We start from the raw sequence: 19,537 nt of genomic DNA, 5'->3' as shown, positions 1-19,537 counted from the left end.
CATTTTCATGGTTCCTGTGTGACAGATTGCACTGCCCAGCACCTTTCTCCTGTTGAAACACTGCTACAAGAAATACCATTTAAAACCAGTATAAAGTGCTGTCTAAAGACTGTGACTTCTACACTGGAGTTGTTTTTATTATTACATTATTAATTTAATTCTAAAAACAAGTTCTGAGTGTACTTGCTGCCATCCCTTAGCATTCAGTTGATTTCTGGGGTTTTTTTGCAATAAATATATCACTTCAGTTCAAGAATGACATGGCAAAGCTGCATCCAAAAGTATTTAGCAGTCTGCTGTGCTGCAGCTGTGTGGGAAGCCTTGTAAGCACCGGGTGTTCAGTTATGATTCTTTAGGCTCTCCAGAACTTTTTTTGCCACTTCAGTAAGTGGGAGTTTCAGTAAATGTAAGGAGTCAACTGTTACTCTCACTTGTGTCACAAACCTGGGTATTTGGGGAAGCAGTGAGAGAAGAAACCATGCCAAGCTCTCCCTGAAACCCATCATCCCCTGGCTTCTGTTCCCTGTGGAAGCACTGGAACCTGGGTGGGAACATTGTGCCAGCTCTCATTGTGGTAACAGGGCTGGAATTTATAATTGCATCCTGAGACTTTTTTACCTGTGTTTTCCCAGAGCAGTGAATGACATCAGGAATGTGAGTAACTGGATATTTCATCCTCCAGAGATGTATTTTGTGTACTTAGCTGAATGCACCTGACTGTGCCTCTTCCCAGATGTCGGTTTTGAGAAATATTTTTGGTGTGGGGGAATTGAATTAGGGCAGCTCAGACTGGGTTAGCAGCAACTGGCTGACAGTAAGTGCAGGAGAGACTGGAATTGTGCTTATTGGCTTTGGCAGGGTGTCTGCAGAGACTGACACTTCCCACAGGCTCCCAAATTCTGGCACAAAAAGCTACAGGTGGAAGAGAAATGGAGGCTGGGATACAAGGAGCTGGCGACTCCTCTGAGAAAAATGCTCAGTTATGGCCACGGTTGTTTTCAGTGTCAGAGGAAGTTTTCTCAGGCTGTATCACCCTGCAGTGCAGTCTGCTCAGGCAGGCTGATGCCTTGGCACATCTCCTTGGGCATGTTTGCAAAATGGAGCTGTGATATGACTGGCAATAAGGTTGGTAGTTCAGGTTCTTGTGTAGGTTCTGTTTCATTCTATCCTCAACCTGTCAGGAGCCAGAATTATCCATTCTGGAAGGGGATTAGTGAGGAGTAGAGCAAGAGAGAAACCTCTGCTTATTTTGAGTCCCTGCTATAAGTAATTTTATATCAAAGCACACCAGCCTGCTGATGTTGGAGAGTTCAGTCACATGTCTTTTGAGGGGTTACAATTAAATGAAAGAGATTTGCGTGATGAACCTTTGTTCTCTTCTTCTGACTTTGCAATTGCAAATTTTAATTTTGTTTCATATCATCAATAGTGAATAATATCATCATTAAGGAAATTCACAGTTTAGATTTATAAGACTTAAAAGTATGTGGTAAGAGCACAACCCTTGGTTTCATGTGTATTTAACACCTCAGTAGCTTTATGTTGCAACACAATATTGGGAAGGAACAATATAGGTGTGTTTTACTTGGGTCTACTCTGTTGTGCAGTGCTTCTCTCTAAATCCATGAGAAAGGCAGCAGGTTTATTCTCTTTTATGAGCATTGTAAAGGTAGTTTTTAGAGCTGTGTTTCAAGTCTGCTTCACCAACTTATCCATAATTCTCTGTGACTTTATTCTGTCAATTTATACACCACTTCTGCCCTCTATATTTAAACAGTCTGCAGCTTAAAGTTGTTTGAGAGGTGCATAGATTGTTATTATGCAGGGCAGGCGCCTTTACTTTTGAATTGTAGCATCGTTATTGCCTGACTACCTTTTGTAAAGGTGAAGAGAACTTGCTTTTGAAAAGCTTTTCTTTTTGTGAGGAGAGGATTTGAAAGAATCCCACTTCAGTTAATTATTTATAGCCTGAAAAATAATGTAGCCTTACAATTGCTCTCCAAGCTTGGCACCACTCCCCACATAAGGAGCACCAGGAAAATGAAAGTTCCTCTGCACTCATGCTTTGACAGAGACACCCATTCTAAGTTACAGCATTATTGCCATGTGTAGCATTATTTTATATTATTAAAATATTTATGGCTAGATACTGGTTTTTCTTCAAAGCAATAGAATAAAAATTCAGTCAAAACTTGTCCCACTGGGATAAGGCAAACAACTGGCTAATTTGTTCTTCACACATTATTCAAATAATGTTCTTTTATTTTTATGGTTTTTTTGGTGGTTACTGCTGGCTTGAGGCAGATTATGAAAGCTAAAATTGTCTCTGTACTAACAGGTACTGAGGAATGCTGGAAAATGGAATATTCAAAAAAATGCCAAGCAATTTTTTCTCCTGGTATTTAAAAGAAAATATGTGTTTCTTCTTTATGCAAAGCTTGTGCAGTTTCTCATGAAGTTAGGAACAATCTGAGTTATAAAGGGACCAGACACTTGGCTGGAACTCAAATGCCCCTGATGACTGAAGGGCTTAGGTGACATCTTAAAAAAACCTTAAAACTAAAAGGATAAATTTACACGTTTTCTATCAATCTTGTAGCTATTTGTTTCTCTATAGTCAGTTCTTAATATTGATAATATTTGTTATTTCTTAATCTCCAAGCAATATTAATGTAAAGAATTTCTTAAATCCCTAAATTCTCCATGTAGAGACTCTGCAGTTTGAGGTTGGAGAAGCCACGACACCCCCAGTTAAGGGCAGAGATTCAGTAGCTGGGGGTTTTTGGCACAGAGCAGATCTCCTTTAGAAACAGAAGATAAGGAAATTCTGTGAAACTGTGGGGTCTTAGGAGGAGGAACTAGTGCATGTAGTGAGATAATACTTATATTTGAAAATAATTCAATCCCATGGCAGAAAAAGTGAGATGATGACACTTTATTTTGTGTTGAGATGGGAAAAGAGAGTGATCTGGTAACACATTACAGTATCCCATAGATATATTTCTGTCCTGCTGGGCACATTTAGAATCATGGATCTTGTGTCTGTTCTGTCCTGGAACATGTCCAAAGAGCAAAGGTGCAATGATGGTTTACAAAAATAAATCACAAAGTGTAGATAAACATTTCACTCTCCTCTTGGGAAAGGTGATTTTTCACCTTACTGAGTTTCTAAGATGGCACAAGAGGGAGGGAGGTGACCCTTTGATGACCTACTCACTAAGGGGAAGATGAACATCTCTGGACACTCCAAGGGCTCTGAACCTTGCTGGAGAAATGAGCAGCTTCTCTGGGCACCACAAGCTCATGTCCCAGTGATGTCAAGGGCAAAACAAAAGCCTGTTTGTTTCCTTGCCTTTCCCACTTCAGCTATTTCTCAATATTGGTACCTTATAACTGATTTTATATCTTGTATAAATTCAAATTTTATTTTTAACTCACAAAGTTATACTTAGATAGTCAGAGAAGTTAATAATTGATGATTTGCCTAATAAATCTGCATGGTCCTGAGCTGTGTGGCACCTGCTTGTCACTCAGGGTTGGGTTTTTTGTTACTCAGTCTTTACTGAGGCTGGCAGTTTGAAGAAGTCCAGAAGTTCTATTTGGGAACTGCAATAAGCCTAACTAAAAGGCTGCATGGAAATAAGTATCTTCAATAAATTTTTGTATGTTCAAATTATTTTTCCACCAGTGAGGGCAATTAATTTCAAAGAAGAGACGAGAGACAAGACATGCAGCATTCTGTACAAACTAATAGGAACCTCAGTTCCTCATATGTTTTGAAATATGTGAAGTCCTTTGAAAGTAATATGTAAGTTAATTGCATAAGTAGATGAATATTTGCTTAAAGTCACTTTCCCTGTAATTTCTGATCCTCTTCTAAGCATAAGAATGCAGAATGGCCCAAGTAATTGAGTATTTTACATGATTGCTCTTTTCTTCTCCAACTAGAGATGATAGTCTCTGAAGTAGTTACATAACATGGGATATGGCCTGCCCTGTCTCAAGAACAAAGATGACCTTTCTTCTTTTTTGTATCACTGGGATGATCTCCCAGGGCCTGTTAGTGAAATATCAGCAATTTTATAGAAGTTACTTCCTTCCTTCATTATTCCATATGAGCACCGTGTTGCCTTAATGGCCCTGCAATGAGGTTATTTTCAGAAAACTGTAGTGTTTTTTACTTTTAAAGAATATTTTCAGTGTAAAAGGTCTCCTTGGGAATAGCTTCAGGTTTAATTTGGGTAAGTAGCAGTGTGATTCGAGCAAAATACTGCAGTGTAAACTTGTGTTATTAAGAAGGCAAGTAAAACATGAAGCAAGTAGGTGTGGTTGTGTCTCACTTCAGATGTGACTGGATGTGCAGTTTTTCCAATGTTTTCCAGAAAAAGTTAAACAAGAAACCAAATGAGAACCTTACTACAAAGCTAAGCCAGGCAGACAACCCAGAAGCTGTTAGAGAGGCTTGTGTTAGGGTTATTATATAATGTGTTAGCTGCATAAAATCAGGTTTGTGTTTCAGGTTTTGGTTGGTTGGTTTGTTTGTCTTGTAAAATTAAAAAAAAATTCCAAACAATAAAACCAACCCCCTCCCCCCAAACAAACAAACAAACAAAATAAAAAAAAAATAAATAAAAAAACCCAAACAAACAAAAAACAAGCTGACAACCAAACACCTTAAAAAATTGTTAGAACCCACAGAGCAGTTGCCATGTGTAATCTGTCAAGATTGCTTTGTTATTCCCCTAAGTCCAGAAGAAGAGTTATGAGGCAGGAATGTCTAGCTGGCAGCCTGAGGGCATGTGTATCCTTGTATAATAGGAATCGACCTAATTCAGTGGGAACAACCTTTCCTTTTTTAAAAAAAAAATAAATTTCGTATGCTGATAGAGATGTTTGTAATCCTGGTGTCCCTTGTTTTGTGAAGAGCTTCCAGAAAATCGCAGCATTCTCAGAGCTATTTCTGGTGCTATAATTAAGATTTTGTTAGCAGACTAACAAGGCTTATTTTGATGTCCTTTGCATGTCACAGGTTTGCACATCAGGCTGTTTCCCCTTTAGGCTGTCTGGGAACTCTGGTGTGCCCAAACCTGTGGGGACACCACTGATGCAGGGCTTGGAGGCAGCAGCAGGGAAATCACCATGCCCACATCCTGCACATTTACATTCCTCAGTTTCCTGGCCACCAAAGAACCTGCTCCCCACACACTGCTGTGAGATCCTGGAGGATGCTCTTCAATTCTGCAGAGTGAAAGTTCCTTTTTCTGTCTTCTCCCAAATCCCTGGGACCACATTGTTGGTTTCCTGGTTTCATGCTTGGATGCTCTGTTCTTCCAGAGCATCTGTGCCTCGAGCTGCACAACCTGCTAGGGCCAACCTAAGGTCCTGGAGCTCCCTAATTGCAGCACAGGCAGGCAGAATTTTGTGATAATCTGAAAGGGCTAAGAGAGCTCCACTACTGCTCCTGTGTTTCAAATTCCCTTCTTCTCTACTGCCTCATTCATTCAATGAACAATGTTACTTCTCCTCTTATTTGGTTGTAACCTTTTTTAAAATATCTATAATTTAATATCTTTTTAATATATATAAATGATTAGTAATATTTGCTAAGTATTACTAAAATATTTTAATGGTTGTTGTATTTAACAGTTTTGGAGGTCAAGACCTTGTACCAAGACAAGATCAAATAAAAGACACTTTTACCTTATGTAACTACAGTGCCATTTCAAAAAAGACAAATGGCCTTGATTTAGTAGTAAATGCTTTATTTTCATACTTTATAAATATAAGAAAGACATCCTTATTTTAAGGAAAATACTTAAGAAAATAATACTCGCTCCATTACTGGATTTCTGACACTAAGCTCTGCAGCCTAGGAAATCTTGTTTTAAGATTTAAAATATTAGCAACTTCCTTTAAAACAAAAACAGAGCAGAACAAGTTACTTTTTTTCTTTTTCTTCTTAATGAGCATGCCTTGAAAACTGATAATAATCTAACTGGAAAATTTGATTCCAGTCCCTCCAGCTTCCCAGACTCTTGCCTTAATATGATAATGCTGCAGCCATAGTTTGGAGAGTCCTTGACCAGGAAGCACACAATAGCTCACAAGATCCAGCTCCAGGAAGCTGTAAGGAACATCCAGCTCAAAGGATGTTAACTTTATGTTAACCAATATGGGAAAAGGGTCTGTTTATAAAACCTACCATAATGATGTTGTCAAGATATGAGATCTCTCTTCAAATATCTTGGAAATCCTTTTGGCTGTGAGGTGGTACAGCATCTATCTGTGGGAGTTCAGGGCATCCCTCTGGCTGCCCTGGCAGGTCTGGGACCCTGGCAGGGGTCAGGAACCCCCTGGACAGAGCCCCCAGAGACACTGGCTGTGATCTCTGGCCATGCAAAAGAGTTTTCAATCTTACAGGATCAATTACCAGCTCTGAGTGTTTGATATCAGTGATAATTAAGTGTGGCACAGGTGCAAAAGTAAAATTTTAGGATTCTAGATAAGGGGTCCAAAGGGGACAAGATGGAGGAAATTGTGTGTGTCTTGTCCTTTTTCTCCTTCTTCATGCCCTCCATGTTTCACTGTGGTGTTGGCATTTTCCTGTTGGTTCAGGCTGGGGACACACTGTCCAACGTAGGTGACAGATATTGGCACGTTCTTGTAAATCCAGCCCAGGGAGTTTCTGGTATTTAATGTTTGTCACATCCCACTGAGGGCAGAGCCCCACACGCTGCCCTGCAGGACAGAGCTGGGCAGGGCAGCAGAACATGTGAGAGATAAACAGAATAAACAACCTGGAAACCAGCACAGACCAATTATGGCTTTGCTTTGGCAGTGGGGCTGAGAGACAGAGACTTTCTACAATCTTGGAATCATCAATACCTCTGATTCCGACATCTACCAAATGCTCGTTCTGACCCTCAGCTCTCTAGAACTAAAAGGACAGAAAACAACCTGCTCACAACAGGTCCTTTGGTGGCACTAGACCAAAGATGACACTACCAACCATGATCTAAGAAGCTTTTCTGAACAGCTTCAGTAGCAGAGTCCTGAAGCTGCCATTGAACCCAATAGCATTAATATGAAAACTACAGTGGAGGTGTGGGTTGTAATGGTTCTAATCAGCACCTTTTCCCTGTGTTGTTAGATATGTACTGATGCTCCCACACACTCTGTATTGCAGTGACTAATCATAAAAATAAGAGACTATAAGACTGCTCAGGTGATGCAAACTCTGAATATCAGAGGCATAAGAGGTTATATTTCTCTGGCATTCTCATTGATCAAGTTTGCTTTTATATGCATGTGATTCTGCTTTTTGTTTGTTTTGTTTGCAATTCCCTAACATGCATCTACACTCATTATTTCTGTTTGGTCTGTCCAGGAGAAGGTGTTGGTACCCTGGCTTCTTAGCTAGACAATCCATTTGAATGAAATCCTTGCTTAGAGATGAGGGAAAATAAATCTCTGCAAGTAGCTTTGAACATTTTGGCAGTAAAGCAACATAAAGAAGTGTCTTTTGGGCACACAGTCATCATCCTCAGAAGGAGTTCAAATAGTCAGATGACATGGCACCACAAAATATTTTGATAATCATGTTTGGGAAATCATTGAAAATTGTTTGGAGCCCAGTTTGTGTTTGGGAAGACCTGTTTTTAACACAGTGCTGTTACATCAATACTCACCCATTTTTCTGGGGATGGTTTATGTTTGGGGTTTTTAGGGAGCAAGTTTTCATTTCAGAATAAGGATATAATTTTATGTCAGAGGGGTTTAATGCCAGGGGAGAAGAGGTGCTGGCTTTTGCCATCCTGGTGCATTTTCCAAACAGCCAAGAACAGGAGCTAGGTTTTGTCCCATTGTGGTTTTAGGATTTCAGAGGCTCCTGGATTGCAGTGACTGAGCAAGCAAGGGACAGTCACACCCCTGATGGAGCCTAAGCCAGGGCACTCTGGAATTCTTTATCCTTTTATTGGCTTTTGAATAGTTTTCCTTTTTCTCATTTAAAAACATGGAAGAAAAAAAAAAAACAGAGCTAAAATAATCCCTGATTAGTTATTCAAAGAAATTTCAACTCTCATCTTCATTCTACTTATGTTGTAAGTATATAATCAATCCACCTCTTGGGCTGGTGCTAAGTTATTAAAGGAGTATTCCTTATCCTGCTAGAGCCCAGGCATAATGTGTTAGAATCTCCCTAAAAATACAATTAGAATATGCAGAAATAATTGATGCAGACAATTCTATTTGGGAAATTTCTATCTGTATATTATTAGAGTATCAACATTCTCTGTTTACCTTACATTAAAATTGAAATTCAACCAGCTGGGACATAAGTGACATCCCTTGAAGAGACCCACACCTGAGGAGGATACATAATTGGCTGTAGGTTGTGGATTATAGATTGTGTCCATTGGCAGGACATTCTGTAATTTTTGGAGTTTTATCCTTTCATCTTTATACATGTGTTTCCACAGGGTTTTCTTTCATGGAGGATTCCCTATGCTTTCTATTTAGCAACTTACCCAAGATTCAGTGCGAAAAGTTCTCTTTAGAAAGATTTTGGGTTTTGCTATGAATTTTTTGCCTATTACTCTGCTAACCAGACTCCAAGATTTTTTTCATGCTTCATAGTGGAGCCCACTGTTACAAAACAATTTAAAAACTTCATAAAAGCCCCTACTGGATAACATTTAAATATGGAAAATATTTCAGATGCAAATTAAAATTATTCTAACAGTTGCTAGTTGCTATTAGCCAATCCTAAACAAACACTGTGGGTAGATTGGTTAGTGTAATGGACGTAATTTGTTGGAAAATTATTTTTATTGGGCCCTATTTTCTTCATAAGATCAATTTAAAAGTAAAGAAGTTTCTGGAGTGAAATGACTTTCAACAGTTTTAAGCCAAATTATTGTGCTAAAGCTTTGTTTTAGCCATTCACAAATATATTTTATTAGTCTCATCTCTGATCAAATACTTGAAATTTAATTTAATTTTTATGTCTTCAGTAAGTGCAGCTGAAAAAGAACAAAATCAAATAGAGTGATCTAGTTCTGGGAATACAGGAGATGGCTCTGTTTCATTTTAAGGAAGTGAATCATCATCCAAGACATTCGTCTTCACATTGTGTAAATTTAAAGTACACGGCTTAGCAATAAAAGATGCTGCTGCACTTTGAAGAGCTTGGATTGCTCAGTTCTGCTCTTTTTGACCCCAGGGTTGCTCTCCCTTGCTCTGTTCTGCTTTGCAGCCTCCTGTTGCAGCCCTGGCTGGGTTGGTTGCTGCTGTTATATATTGCACCTCAGGGCAGGGAACACTTCCCCCAGCCCCTCTATCACCTCCTGCAAGTTCCCAAGCTGCTTTCCAGCCCTTTCAAATGGAAGAGGTTGGCCACTCTTTGTACACTAAATAAACCATGGGTGGTGTTTGTTATCTGATTCATTGCCTGTGCTTGTGTGTAGTTCCAGTGTTTGTCACCATCTCTAACTGGCATGAGTGCACTGGGACACTGGGCAGGACCAGCCAGGCTCTGCTCTGCCTGCCCATCTGCTTTAGTGCCAGCAGGGCAATGCAGCAGTCCTGGGAATAAGAAATCAGGGAAATGAGCAGCCCTGGGACACTGGGGTGTCTCAGTGCACATCTCTGAGATGTGCCAGGGCAGGAAGGTCCTTCTGGCCTGTGGGACCAGGCTCAGGAGATTGTGAGGTGGCAATCAGTGGGATGCAGAGGAGGAGGGAAAAGCTCACAGACCCCTGCAGGCAAAGGATGGGAGATTTCATCTGCTAGAGCAGAGCTTAGGTCAGGAGTGTGGCAGCAGTGCTTAAGTGAGGAGGTGAAACAGATCCTACTTTTTTTTTTTTTTTCCCTTTGGTAACTGTGCTCTGGACCAGTTCAGTTTCCAAGCAATGATTGCTCATTCCAGATCACAGCACCATAGAAGAATTACAGAATAATCTGCGTTGGAAGGGACTCACAAGGGATCATTGGGTTCAACTCTTTAGGGAATGGCCCACACAGATATTAAACCCACAACCTGGGCATTGTTAGCACCATGCTCTGACCAGCTGAGCTCCACTCAGTGCCTTCTGACCTCATTGATTATTGTTATTCATAATTTATTTGTGAATATGCTTTGAAGATGAACATAAAGTTAATATTACAGGAAAAGTAGTAAATTACACAATTGTGTTTGAACACAGACTTCAGCAGAAGTTAAATCAATTATAGTGGAGTGTTCATATCAACCAGAGACAGTAGCAGAAATTCTGGAGAGGATTTATGGCACAAAAACAGCCAAACAACAAAACCCAGCAGCAGAAAAAACATTGCCGAGACTGAAAAATATTCCTTTTTTTCAATATTGCTGGAAAATCAGTACAACATTAAAAACACTCCTGTATTTAAAAAAAACCAAAACAACAAAGGTGGCAAAGGATATACTCCATGAAAATCAAGCTACTTTTATGTCCTACTGTGAACCATTATTTTATTTCTTTTATCTATGGAAAAGTCTTGAATGAAATATTACTGAAATTGTGGTTCTCTAACTTGCAACATATCTTAAAATCACACAGAACAGCTGCAGTTGCTCTCTCCTTGTGTTACAAAATTGTTTTGTATTACTCTACCTGGTAGTCTGCTACTTGTATAGTTGTGCATTCTTTTAGCTAAGTCTTGTGAATGTAAAGGAAATGGTAGAACAAGCTAAAAGAGCCCAGCATGTTTTCAGGCAGGAATGCAAGGCTGTCAGTGAGATGCAGGAGCAGGATGCTGTTCAGTCAGCTATAAAACACAAGGAGACGGAACCAATGAACGTAAAAATGGAAAATAAAAAACTAAGAGTAGATGAATGTTACTGTAAGTGAATAATCAGCACCATGTGCTCACTGGCAGGCTCCAGGTTGGTGTGGATTGGGAGCTAATCCCCATTTCACACGTGATGGATACTCGAGGTTGTTGCATAGCAGCCTGCCCTAATGTTTATGTATTTGTGCCTTTCCAGCTCAAAACACTACATTTTAGGACTGCACATGCATTGGCAGGGACATCTATTTCTGGAGAGAAACAGAACTACTGCATTAGCGATTCACTTGAAATTCTGCTTATTTTTCCTTTCAGACTGGTATTTAGTATTTGCATAATATGATCAAGATGTTTGTCTCAACTTCTACATATGCCACAGTTCTCAAAGTGTAATGGGGTTTTCTGAGGAACTGTGGCTTCAAGTTACTGTAGTTCTTTGTGGCATCACTGAGCATCTTCCATACTTGTTTTCATGTTGCTCTTTAGCCCATGACAAGGAACAGCTGTGATGACTCAATGATTCTGTGAAGACAGTATTTTTGGAGACATTCTCAATAACAGACTTGTGATACAACATAAATATTGATGATTTTTAACACTTGTTTAAAATAGGTGATTGATTAGTTTTTCTTTCATTACACTCAAGATGAAATATTTCACACTTTTCCTCCAGAAAAATGTTTGTATTTATTTCTGAACAAAAAAAAAAAAAAAGAAAAAAAAAAAAAAAAGAAAAACCCAATCAAAACAGAACTCTTTGGCCCAATGAAATTTTTGGCCACTCTCTTTATGTGCGTTATTTTTACAATTACTGTTTCTAACACACAATGAATTTTGAAACTTCTGGCTTATCCTAAAAGAGACTTCAGAATTAAGTCTAATCTAGGATTGCTGCAAACACCACAAGAACACTGGGTTGTTTGAATAAGTTTCTTTGCCCCATACAGAAAGCCACGTGTTAATCAAACATGAACCATCATTAGTGTGGGGTCACAGGTTGTGAGGATGGTGCAGAGCCCCCTTACCTCCCCCTGCTTGTGAGGGTGAGCAAAATGAGCGTGTCCATGTGGTTTTATGTTCACACTCAGGCTCTGTGCTGCTAAAATGCTCTATTACTGAGGGTAAATGCTACTTAAGTGCCTACATTAAATAAATATCCCCCCGAGTCCTTCCAGAAGTGCATCTGCATGAGGATTGCCTACCCTGCAGCCACTGAAACCCTTCTACTAGATTAGATCAAAATGTAGCTTCATTCCATGTTATTTCTGTTGTTTTTCCAATGCATTTGCCTCATCCTTGTGCTGCTGCTCTATTTGAAGTTACTACGGCAACCTGTCACCATCTGCTATTATAAAGTGTGCTGGGCTTCAGTTGCTAGGTGTTGAAGTTTGTCATCGTACTCATATGATCCTGATGTTCCTCAGCTGTTTCTTTTCCTGTTCATGTTGCATCCACAGCTAATCTGCACTTTTTCAGCAGTGCAAGAGATTCCACGTATTCCTGCTTGACCTTAGGAAGCTCTGTTTGTTTTACAGAATAAGTCTGCAATTCCTTTTGGTGTACTTGGTATATACTCAAATAAAACAACATCTCTTTCACCTTACCCACTACCTAGCAGTGCTTGTACTAAAGCCAGCACTTTATTTCATTTATATATAGCATTAATTATGGAGGGTTTTAAGTGGACAGAGAATTTGTAGGTTTCCTGGACATTTCTTTCTCTGTTTCATTTTCATTTGACACCTATTTACTCATGTTCCTGCTCCTTACAGCAGTGCAGTGTTCATACTATTAATTGCCCTATTTCTTTACACATTTTTTAAAGTGTGTTTGAAAAATGGATAATTTAAAAAAATAGAACTCAGTGCTGTTTCTCTTTTGGGTTCTTTTGTGTTCATAAGGAAATAAATGTATTAAAGTCAGGAAATATTTTATTAGAGCATGCATATTTTATTACAGTCATGCAGAATTGTTTCTGGGTTTTTTTCTGTTCTTATTGTCTCAGCATTAAAGTGTTTACTTTGATACATTTATTTTTTATACATTTGACCTAGTTCTCATCAACGTTTTCTGCTGTAATTCACAGGCTAAATCCTAACAACTTGAGCACAGCTAAAATGCTTTGCTAGGATTCTACCTGAACTTCACCTTGTCTGCTACAACCTTTTCTATCCTATTCTGTTCTAACCTATTCTAACTATTCAATCCCTATGTACAATATTCAATGAAATCAGTTTTTTAATAGACTATTGTGTTATTCTGAATTTCTTCTGCCCATCCTGTGGACACACAGGCTGTGGCCAGGCACAAGAGCTGGTTTTGTGCAGAACTTACTGTTCACAGGCAGTTTGTGCTCTTTGCACACTCCAGCAAGAGGCACTTAAACCCCAGAGGAGAATTTCAGTGGATGCAGAGAGGTATTTGCAGGTTTGATCACAGCTGTGGAGAGCCCTGAGTTACCCTTCAGGTCTGCCAGGGAGAGTGGCAGTGCTGGGGGGGCAGGGGCACTTCAGAGATCTGGGGCTGCCTCTGACAAACGAATACTTATTGCTGCCATTTGGGGATTAGGAGGGAGGGGCAAGCTTTAAACCTATAAAGATGCTAGCAGATGATTTCTGATAATTTTCTTGCCAGCAATCTCAACTATTAAAGATCAAACAGTATTTCCCTGCTTTACAGTTATATGGAAAGAATGGAGGAAGTTTTTGCAGCAAACCGTCTTTACTGACACCTTTTTTATTATCATTCAGTCCACCTGATGTGAATTTGACAGGTTTGATGTGAGGTCCTGGCCAGCAAGACCTTTGCTTATGGCTCTTTTCAAGGCATATCATCTGGTAAATTTAAAATCACCATACCCAGTCACTAAGGCATTTGTGCTGTACCACAATCACAGACATAGCTAGGCACATTTTTGGAAGTTGGTTTTAACAAAAGAAATAACCTTCTTAAAGTCTTTTTGCCCTTAAGCATCATAATACGTCTATACAATGCTTGTGAAGAAATGCTGCTTATTTCAAGCAGTGATTATTTAACTTGAGTCTAGAAAGACATTCAGTGGTGGATGTTAACTGCTAAAAATACGAGCTGCTTTTCGTGTCAATTCTCTAACTTCTGCCGGTAGTCTTTTTTTGAAAATCGAGACATGAGAAGAAAACCCCCACACAATTTCAGTACCGAATCCTTTGCAATTCATTATTCCCTTCAGCTATGCATTCAACGCCACAGCAAAGGTTTGTCTGCTCCAGAACTGTAAAAGTGAAGTACTACTGCAGGAAATCCAGCATTTCTTTTAGAAGAGCATCAGTACCCGAGAACACACGATTTCTTACCTGAAAGCTTTTGGTTTACCTGCAGAAAATGAGTCTTCTTAGCCTTAAAAAGTAGGCAAGGCTCTCAGTAGCACTCGGGTTACTCCAAAAGAAGGTACGATAGGTCCTTTAGGTTGTAATTTCACTCTTCGTATGCGAGAGGTGCGCTGGGTCTGCTCGCGTAGGAATGAATAAATAAATAAAGCCCAGCAGCACGAACCGGAGAGCAGCTCTTGGAGGGAAGCACAAGACCTCTAGTGGTCACAGGCAGAGCTGAGCAGGGACTGCTCTGCTCAGGGATGGGGACAAAATGGTTGGGTACCACCCTGCTGGAGCAGCGGGACACGGCGAGCCCGAGCGGCCCCGAGCATCCGAGCGGCGCCGCTGAAAGGGCTCCTCCAGAACATCCGAACTGCCCAGCGATTTGTCCTTCAGATGGAATCGAAGCATTGAAAGCAGGCTTGGTTTTAAGCCAAGAATTAAAACTTCAGCAATTTCAAAGGAATCGGTAAGGAGGAATCTTCACAGTTTTAAAGGAAAAGTGTAAATTATAAAACTCACTGTTATTGCTTGGGAAAGAAACGTCTTTGTGACTTTCAGTAACTTACATGATTTCCACCCGTGAGCTTTCACTGTACCTTTCAGCATTTTGACTTTAGGAATTGAGAAAGACTAAATACTTCCTTTTGAGGAAGTTTGAAAGAAGTTTTGAGATGTGAAGGTCGTAATGTTCAAAAGAAATTTGAGACTTCTTTAATAGCTGCTAAAACATCTGCAGAACAGAAAAAATAGCATTTCTTGCACTATTTCTTCCTGTGAATAATAGAATTATTAGAAATTTTTGATTCTAACATATTTTCTTCCCATGAATTCCTAATAGAAGAATCCTAGGGGATATCATATGCCTTTTGGGAGTGTTAAGGTGATAGTGAGTTATCCTTTATATAAGAAGTTTTGTCACAATGTGTGTTTCTACATGGTGCCTCATTAATGATGCAGCTTTCTCACAAGAGCCTGTCCCTTGGCAAGGCAGCTTTGGAATAATCCTTTTGGAGTTCTTAGTTTGTTTCTTTCATCTGGGTTCGCAAAAGCTTGAATATTATTTATTTTTACATACATAAAGGGATTTCTCAGGCGTTTCACATGCTTCGACTTTAGAAAGAGTACAGTCCAATATCTTCAATAATCCACATGTGTTGATTCTGCCTGGTTTGCTTTCAGAGTCATTTTGTGGCGTGCATGACAGCGATCCTAAACCAGATGAGTGACCAGCATTATTCAGTGTACATTGAAACTTTCCAGACAAGCTCAGAACTGGTGGTGAGTACTAAGTGATCACAGAGTTGATAGTTACAGCATTTTTCCTGTGAAAACTCAGTAGGGTTTTTTTTGGAGTTTCTTGTCTGATTCTTCCTAGAATGAATTCTGTTGCTATACATTTTTTGCATCTGTGTTATTGCACCGCCTCCCTCTTCTAATGGTGGTACTGGACAACACTGTAATCAGAAATTTGGAAAGACACAAATTTCTCTGTTGATCCTGGCACTGAGGTAGTGATGTAATGATCCAGAATAAGTAATGGGATCTTTGTGCTGTACTCTTTTGAGATAGGGGAAAAGAAAAAGAATAAACCCACAACAAAACAACAGCAAAACTTATCCTCAACTAATTGACCATTCCCTCCACACTTCACACACAATGATCCATTTCCATTTTCACTATCGAGTCAACTCCTGGTGCAAGTAACATTGTAAGCTAAATGCAATAAGTGCCCTATTCTTGTAGTGCATCCTTTTATTGAAATTGTTTCTGCCATAATTTAATGGTCCCAGAAGGTTTCCATGGTTTTATGTGTGTCCTTTTGCATTCCTGCTATAGCTGTCAGATATGTCAGGGTAGAGGCACAGGTTTGGATTACATCTGCTATTAGTCCATGGAGGCAATATCTGCACTGGTAAAGAACTGATCACTTTCCTTCCTTTCTTCAAGTCAGAGTGGTTCCCCAACTGAAATTTAAAATATGGACTAAATGGAGTAAAAATTGAAAAAATACTGTATTTTTCAAGCCTAATCATTCTTATGCATAGTGGGACTAATTAATAAAAAATATCGAATTTTACTAAGAAGTACTACAACTTTTTATTTCCATTCATTTATTCCTTCTATTTTCTGAAGAGCCCTGTATGATGACTTTAATGTAATAGCTTTTAGCTTCCATTTGGAATCTGAGACTGCTGTTCCAGAGGACTTTGGCTCCAATCTCATATTTACTGAGATCACCAGGAGTTCTTCCCTTGACTTCACTGAGAGCAAAGTGGAATCCCCCATCTTGGCTCCTTAATCCCACAGAAACACTTCCAAGTGTGTGTTCCACAGCCCCAGCCTGACTGCATTTTGTTGTTCCAGGACTTCTTGATGGAAACGTTCATCATGTTCAAAGATCTCATTGGGAAGAACGTGTACCCCTCGGACTGGATGGCCATGAGCATGGTGCAGAACAGGTAAGGAGGGCAGGAGCTCCAGAGCTCCACTCTCTGTGCTTCTGGACACTGACTCCTTTCATCCCTACAAAACAGTTTTCAGTGCAGTCTAGAAAAACTTTATCATTCCAGTCTGAGGAATGCCAAGAAGGTAATCTGAAACAACCCATTAAAAAGCTTGTTGCCTGTGCTTTAAGTCCAGTTAAAATGGAAAGGGGATATTTTTTTTTTTTTTAATCTATTTGGATGTTACCTTTACTGCTGAACTTATTCTGGCTTCTTGTTTTCAAAGAAAGATTTTGAGTTTAGATGCTGGATTGTGTTATGAGGTGAATACATATAAGCAAGATTTATGTTGGCAGCCACCTGTACAATCTTTATTTTAGTTTTGTAGAGATGGTGGTAACATTGAGTTTTCTAGAAGTTTTAGAGGGACAGTTCTAAGAGTTAAGTGTCAAAAGTGCAAAGGTTTGAATGAACTTAGTCCACAGATGCTGTTTATTTGAAATGTCACAGTCAGTTACACAATTCTTCTACTTTTATAATATATAAAAAGAGAGGATTGAGGATAGTCAATAAAGCTGACCATCTCCTGAGAGTGCTCAGTCTTGAGGGCAAGATTTTTCATTAGAGTTTACAGTTTTGTGATATCAGATTTCAATATGGGATATATTTTAACCTAGGGTTTGAATGCAATTATGTTAAATGAAAAGGTTGGCTTTTTTTGCATTCTGTGATTCAAAAGTGAAGATTACCTTCTAGTGGGTAGTGATGAAATCTCACTTTGTCACTCGTGGGCATTAATGACCATGCAGAGGGATCCCTGACCCCTCCTCTGAGGTGGGCAGGGACAGATGTGCTGGTGGATGTGTAAATTCAGGCAAAATTTTGTATATTACAGGATTTTCATCCCTCTTGTTTTTTTGTCTGAGCCAGTCTTTGGCCTCTCAGGTAAAACCTAACTCCTTGCACATTCTTATGTTGCTGCTGCTGCTGTGATTGCAATTAGTTTTGATGTAGCAAGGTTTAATCTAAAAAAAAATAACAGTTTAACGCTAAACTACCTACAATCATCTGGCACATGCCAGCACATCAAATCTTTCATATGTAAAACTAGTTCTGTTATCTAGAAAATGCTGTTGACACCTGCATTATCCACAAGTATGGGATTATTTTATTCTGTGAGGGTAGGAAGTGTCTGTCCTTGGTCAAAGAATGTCTTTGGGGCTTCACCTGGTGGTGTCTGTATTCAGTCAGGTCCTGACAGGAAAAATTACTTTGGGGGACTGTATTTGTGTTTATGTGTTTCCTAATGACTCTGAAATCTCTGGACAAGTTGTTCCAGGCATGTTTTGTAGCTCTAAGCTTTGTCCTCTGTAAAGAAATAAGTCAGCATTTAAAAAAAATATTGTTTAGAAGCTATTTAGTAGTTCTCCTGTAAATACATTGCTTACTTAAAATGACTTGGCACTGTTTGTACTCCTTGATTATGTTGCTGTTCTCTGAAATGCATAAGGAAATGAGTTATTGATCTTACTTTATGTCTTAATTTTATGTTGTATCAACAACTGAGAGAGAGGATTTTTATCAGTCTTTATAGAAATTTGGTTTTGTTTTTTTAATTTGTTCGGGTATTGGGGTGTTTTTTTGAGGGAATGGATGTTCTACAAAATAAATGGAAGCCTAATTTAGTTTTCTAGATTTGCCTTGTTAAAATTGTTTACCACAAACCAGAGAAGTGGCTTAGAAGAAGTCACAGGGGATCAGGCTTAGGTCTCTTCTAATAACACTGAGAGAAGAAAAGACAATTAAAACAAAACCCCAACAAACCAAACACAAAAAATAATTCAGCACAGTGCAAGCTTTGCATTCTCTATTCCCCTGTTACGGACAGGAGGCTCCATGCAGGTTTTTACTCCCTGGAGGAGATGTTTTGCCTGGAGTCTCCCCTTTCTGCATTTGCAAAGACCTTGGTGAGGGCTGCGGGCACATCTGTGTGTGTGCTGTCACCTTTTTGTGTAGCTGGTGGCACCTGTGCCCCCAGGGAGTGCAGCACAGCCTGGCAGGCTCCCCTGCATGATCCTGTGTGCTTGGTGGCTTGCAAGGAAAGTGGCAATTGGAGGAGTTTTGCTGTAGGAGGGACTGACTGCAGCACAGAGATGTGAAATCTGTGCATTTACAGAGAGCAGAGCAGAGGGAAGAGCATCCCCAGCACTGCAGGTCTGCTCCTGTTGGCTGAGCAGGACAATTCCTGACATCTGGAAGTAAAACCAGGCTGTGCCTGAATAATATCATGGAGATTTCAGCTGAAAGTTTGATGTCTGGCATAGATGGGGGCAGAAAATGAGAGAATGACTTCTTATAGGGTCCAAAGGCAGAATGGGCACATTCTTGTCCAGGAGAAATTCTGGTGGGTGATTGAAAGAATTGCAGTAGAAGCTGAACTGACTAAAGTTACTTGGCAAGCTGTGCCTGTGTCAGGATGGAATGATTTAATTCAAATTACTTTAAATCACCATGATAAATAATATGCTTTTTGCTTCCCAAGCATGCTCAGCCCAAAGCACTTTTGAGGGAGGGAGGAGCTGTGTGTGACAGGCAGTATTCAATGAGCAACAGAGAATGAAAGGGGCGAAAGAAATAATGAAATAATTAAATGCCTTTAATTTTTCCTGTTTTTTCCCCCCTTCCACTAACAGCAAGATGGGAAGAACACTTTTTTATGGCATGCTAGGTAGGGCAGAACACTTTGGGAAACAGTAACATCACCATTGAGGTCATGAGGATATAATATCTGAGTTGTTTTTGTGATCCTCCATGGTAGATTTAATTAACTTTTGTTCTAATTAAAGTTGCTTACTGCTTTCTTCTTATTAGTTACTACTGCTTGTATGTGCAGTTTATTCCACTCATGACACTTAGATATTGGCTATTAAC

General features: G+C 39.5%; 2 protein-coding genes across 2 annotated transcripts in view; one reads left to right on the top strand and one right to left on the bottom strand.

Moving 5' to 3' along the window:
• INSYN2B (inhibitory synaptic factor family member 2B) overlaps positions 1–14,281 on the bottom strand; it is a 29,714-nt gene extending 15,433 nt beyond the window's left edge. Inside the window, exon 1 of the mRNA XM_021531862.4 lies at positions 14,142–14,281. The gene's annotated coding sequence lies outside the window, so the exon portion shown is untranslated. The remainder of the gene's footprint in view (positions 1–14,141) is intronic.
• The window catches only part of DOCK2 (dedicator of cytokinesis 2), a 158,896-nt gene that overhangs the window by 82,186 nt on the left and 57,173 nt on the right, over positions 1–19,537 (top strand). The window contains exons 28-29 of the mRNA XM_021531902.3: positions 15,342–15,440; positions 16,527–16,621. Coding sequence (XP_021387577.3) covers positions 15,342–15,440; positions 16,527–16,621 — 194 coding nt within the window. The remainder of the gene's footprint in view (positions 1–15,341; positions 15,441–16,526; positions 16,622–19,537) is intronic.

This window comes from Lonchura striata, chromosome 13, assembly GCF_050655825.1.
Source record: "Lonchura striata isolate lonStrDom1 chromosome 13, ASM5065582v1, whole genome shotgun sequence".
NCBI lineage: Eukaryota > Metazoa > Chordata > Aves > Passeriformes > Estrildidae > Lonchura > Lonchura striata.
This window is presented reverse-complemented; position numbering and strand designations above follow the sequence as displayed.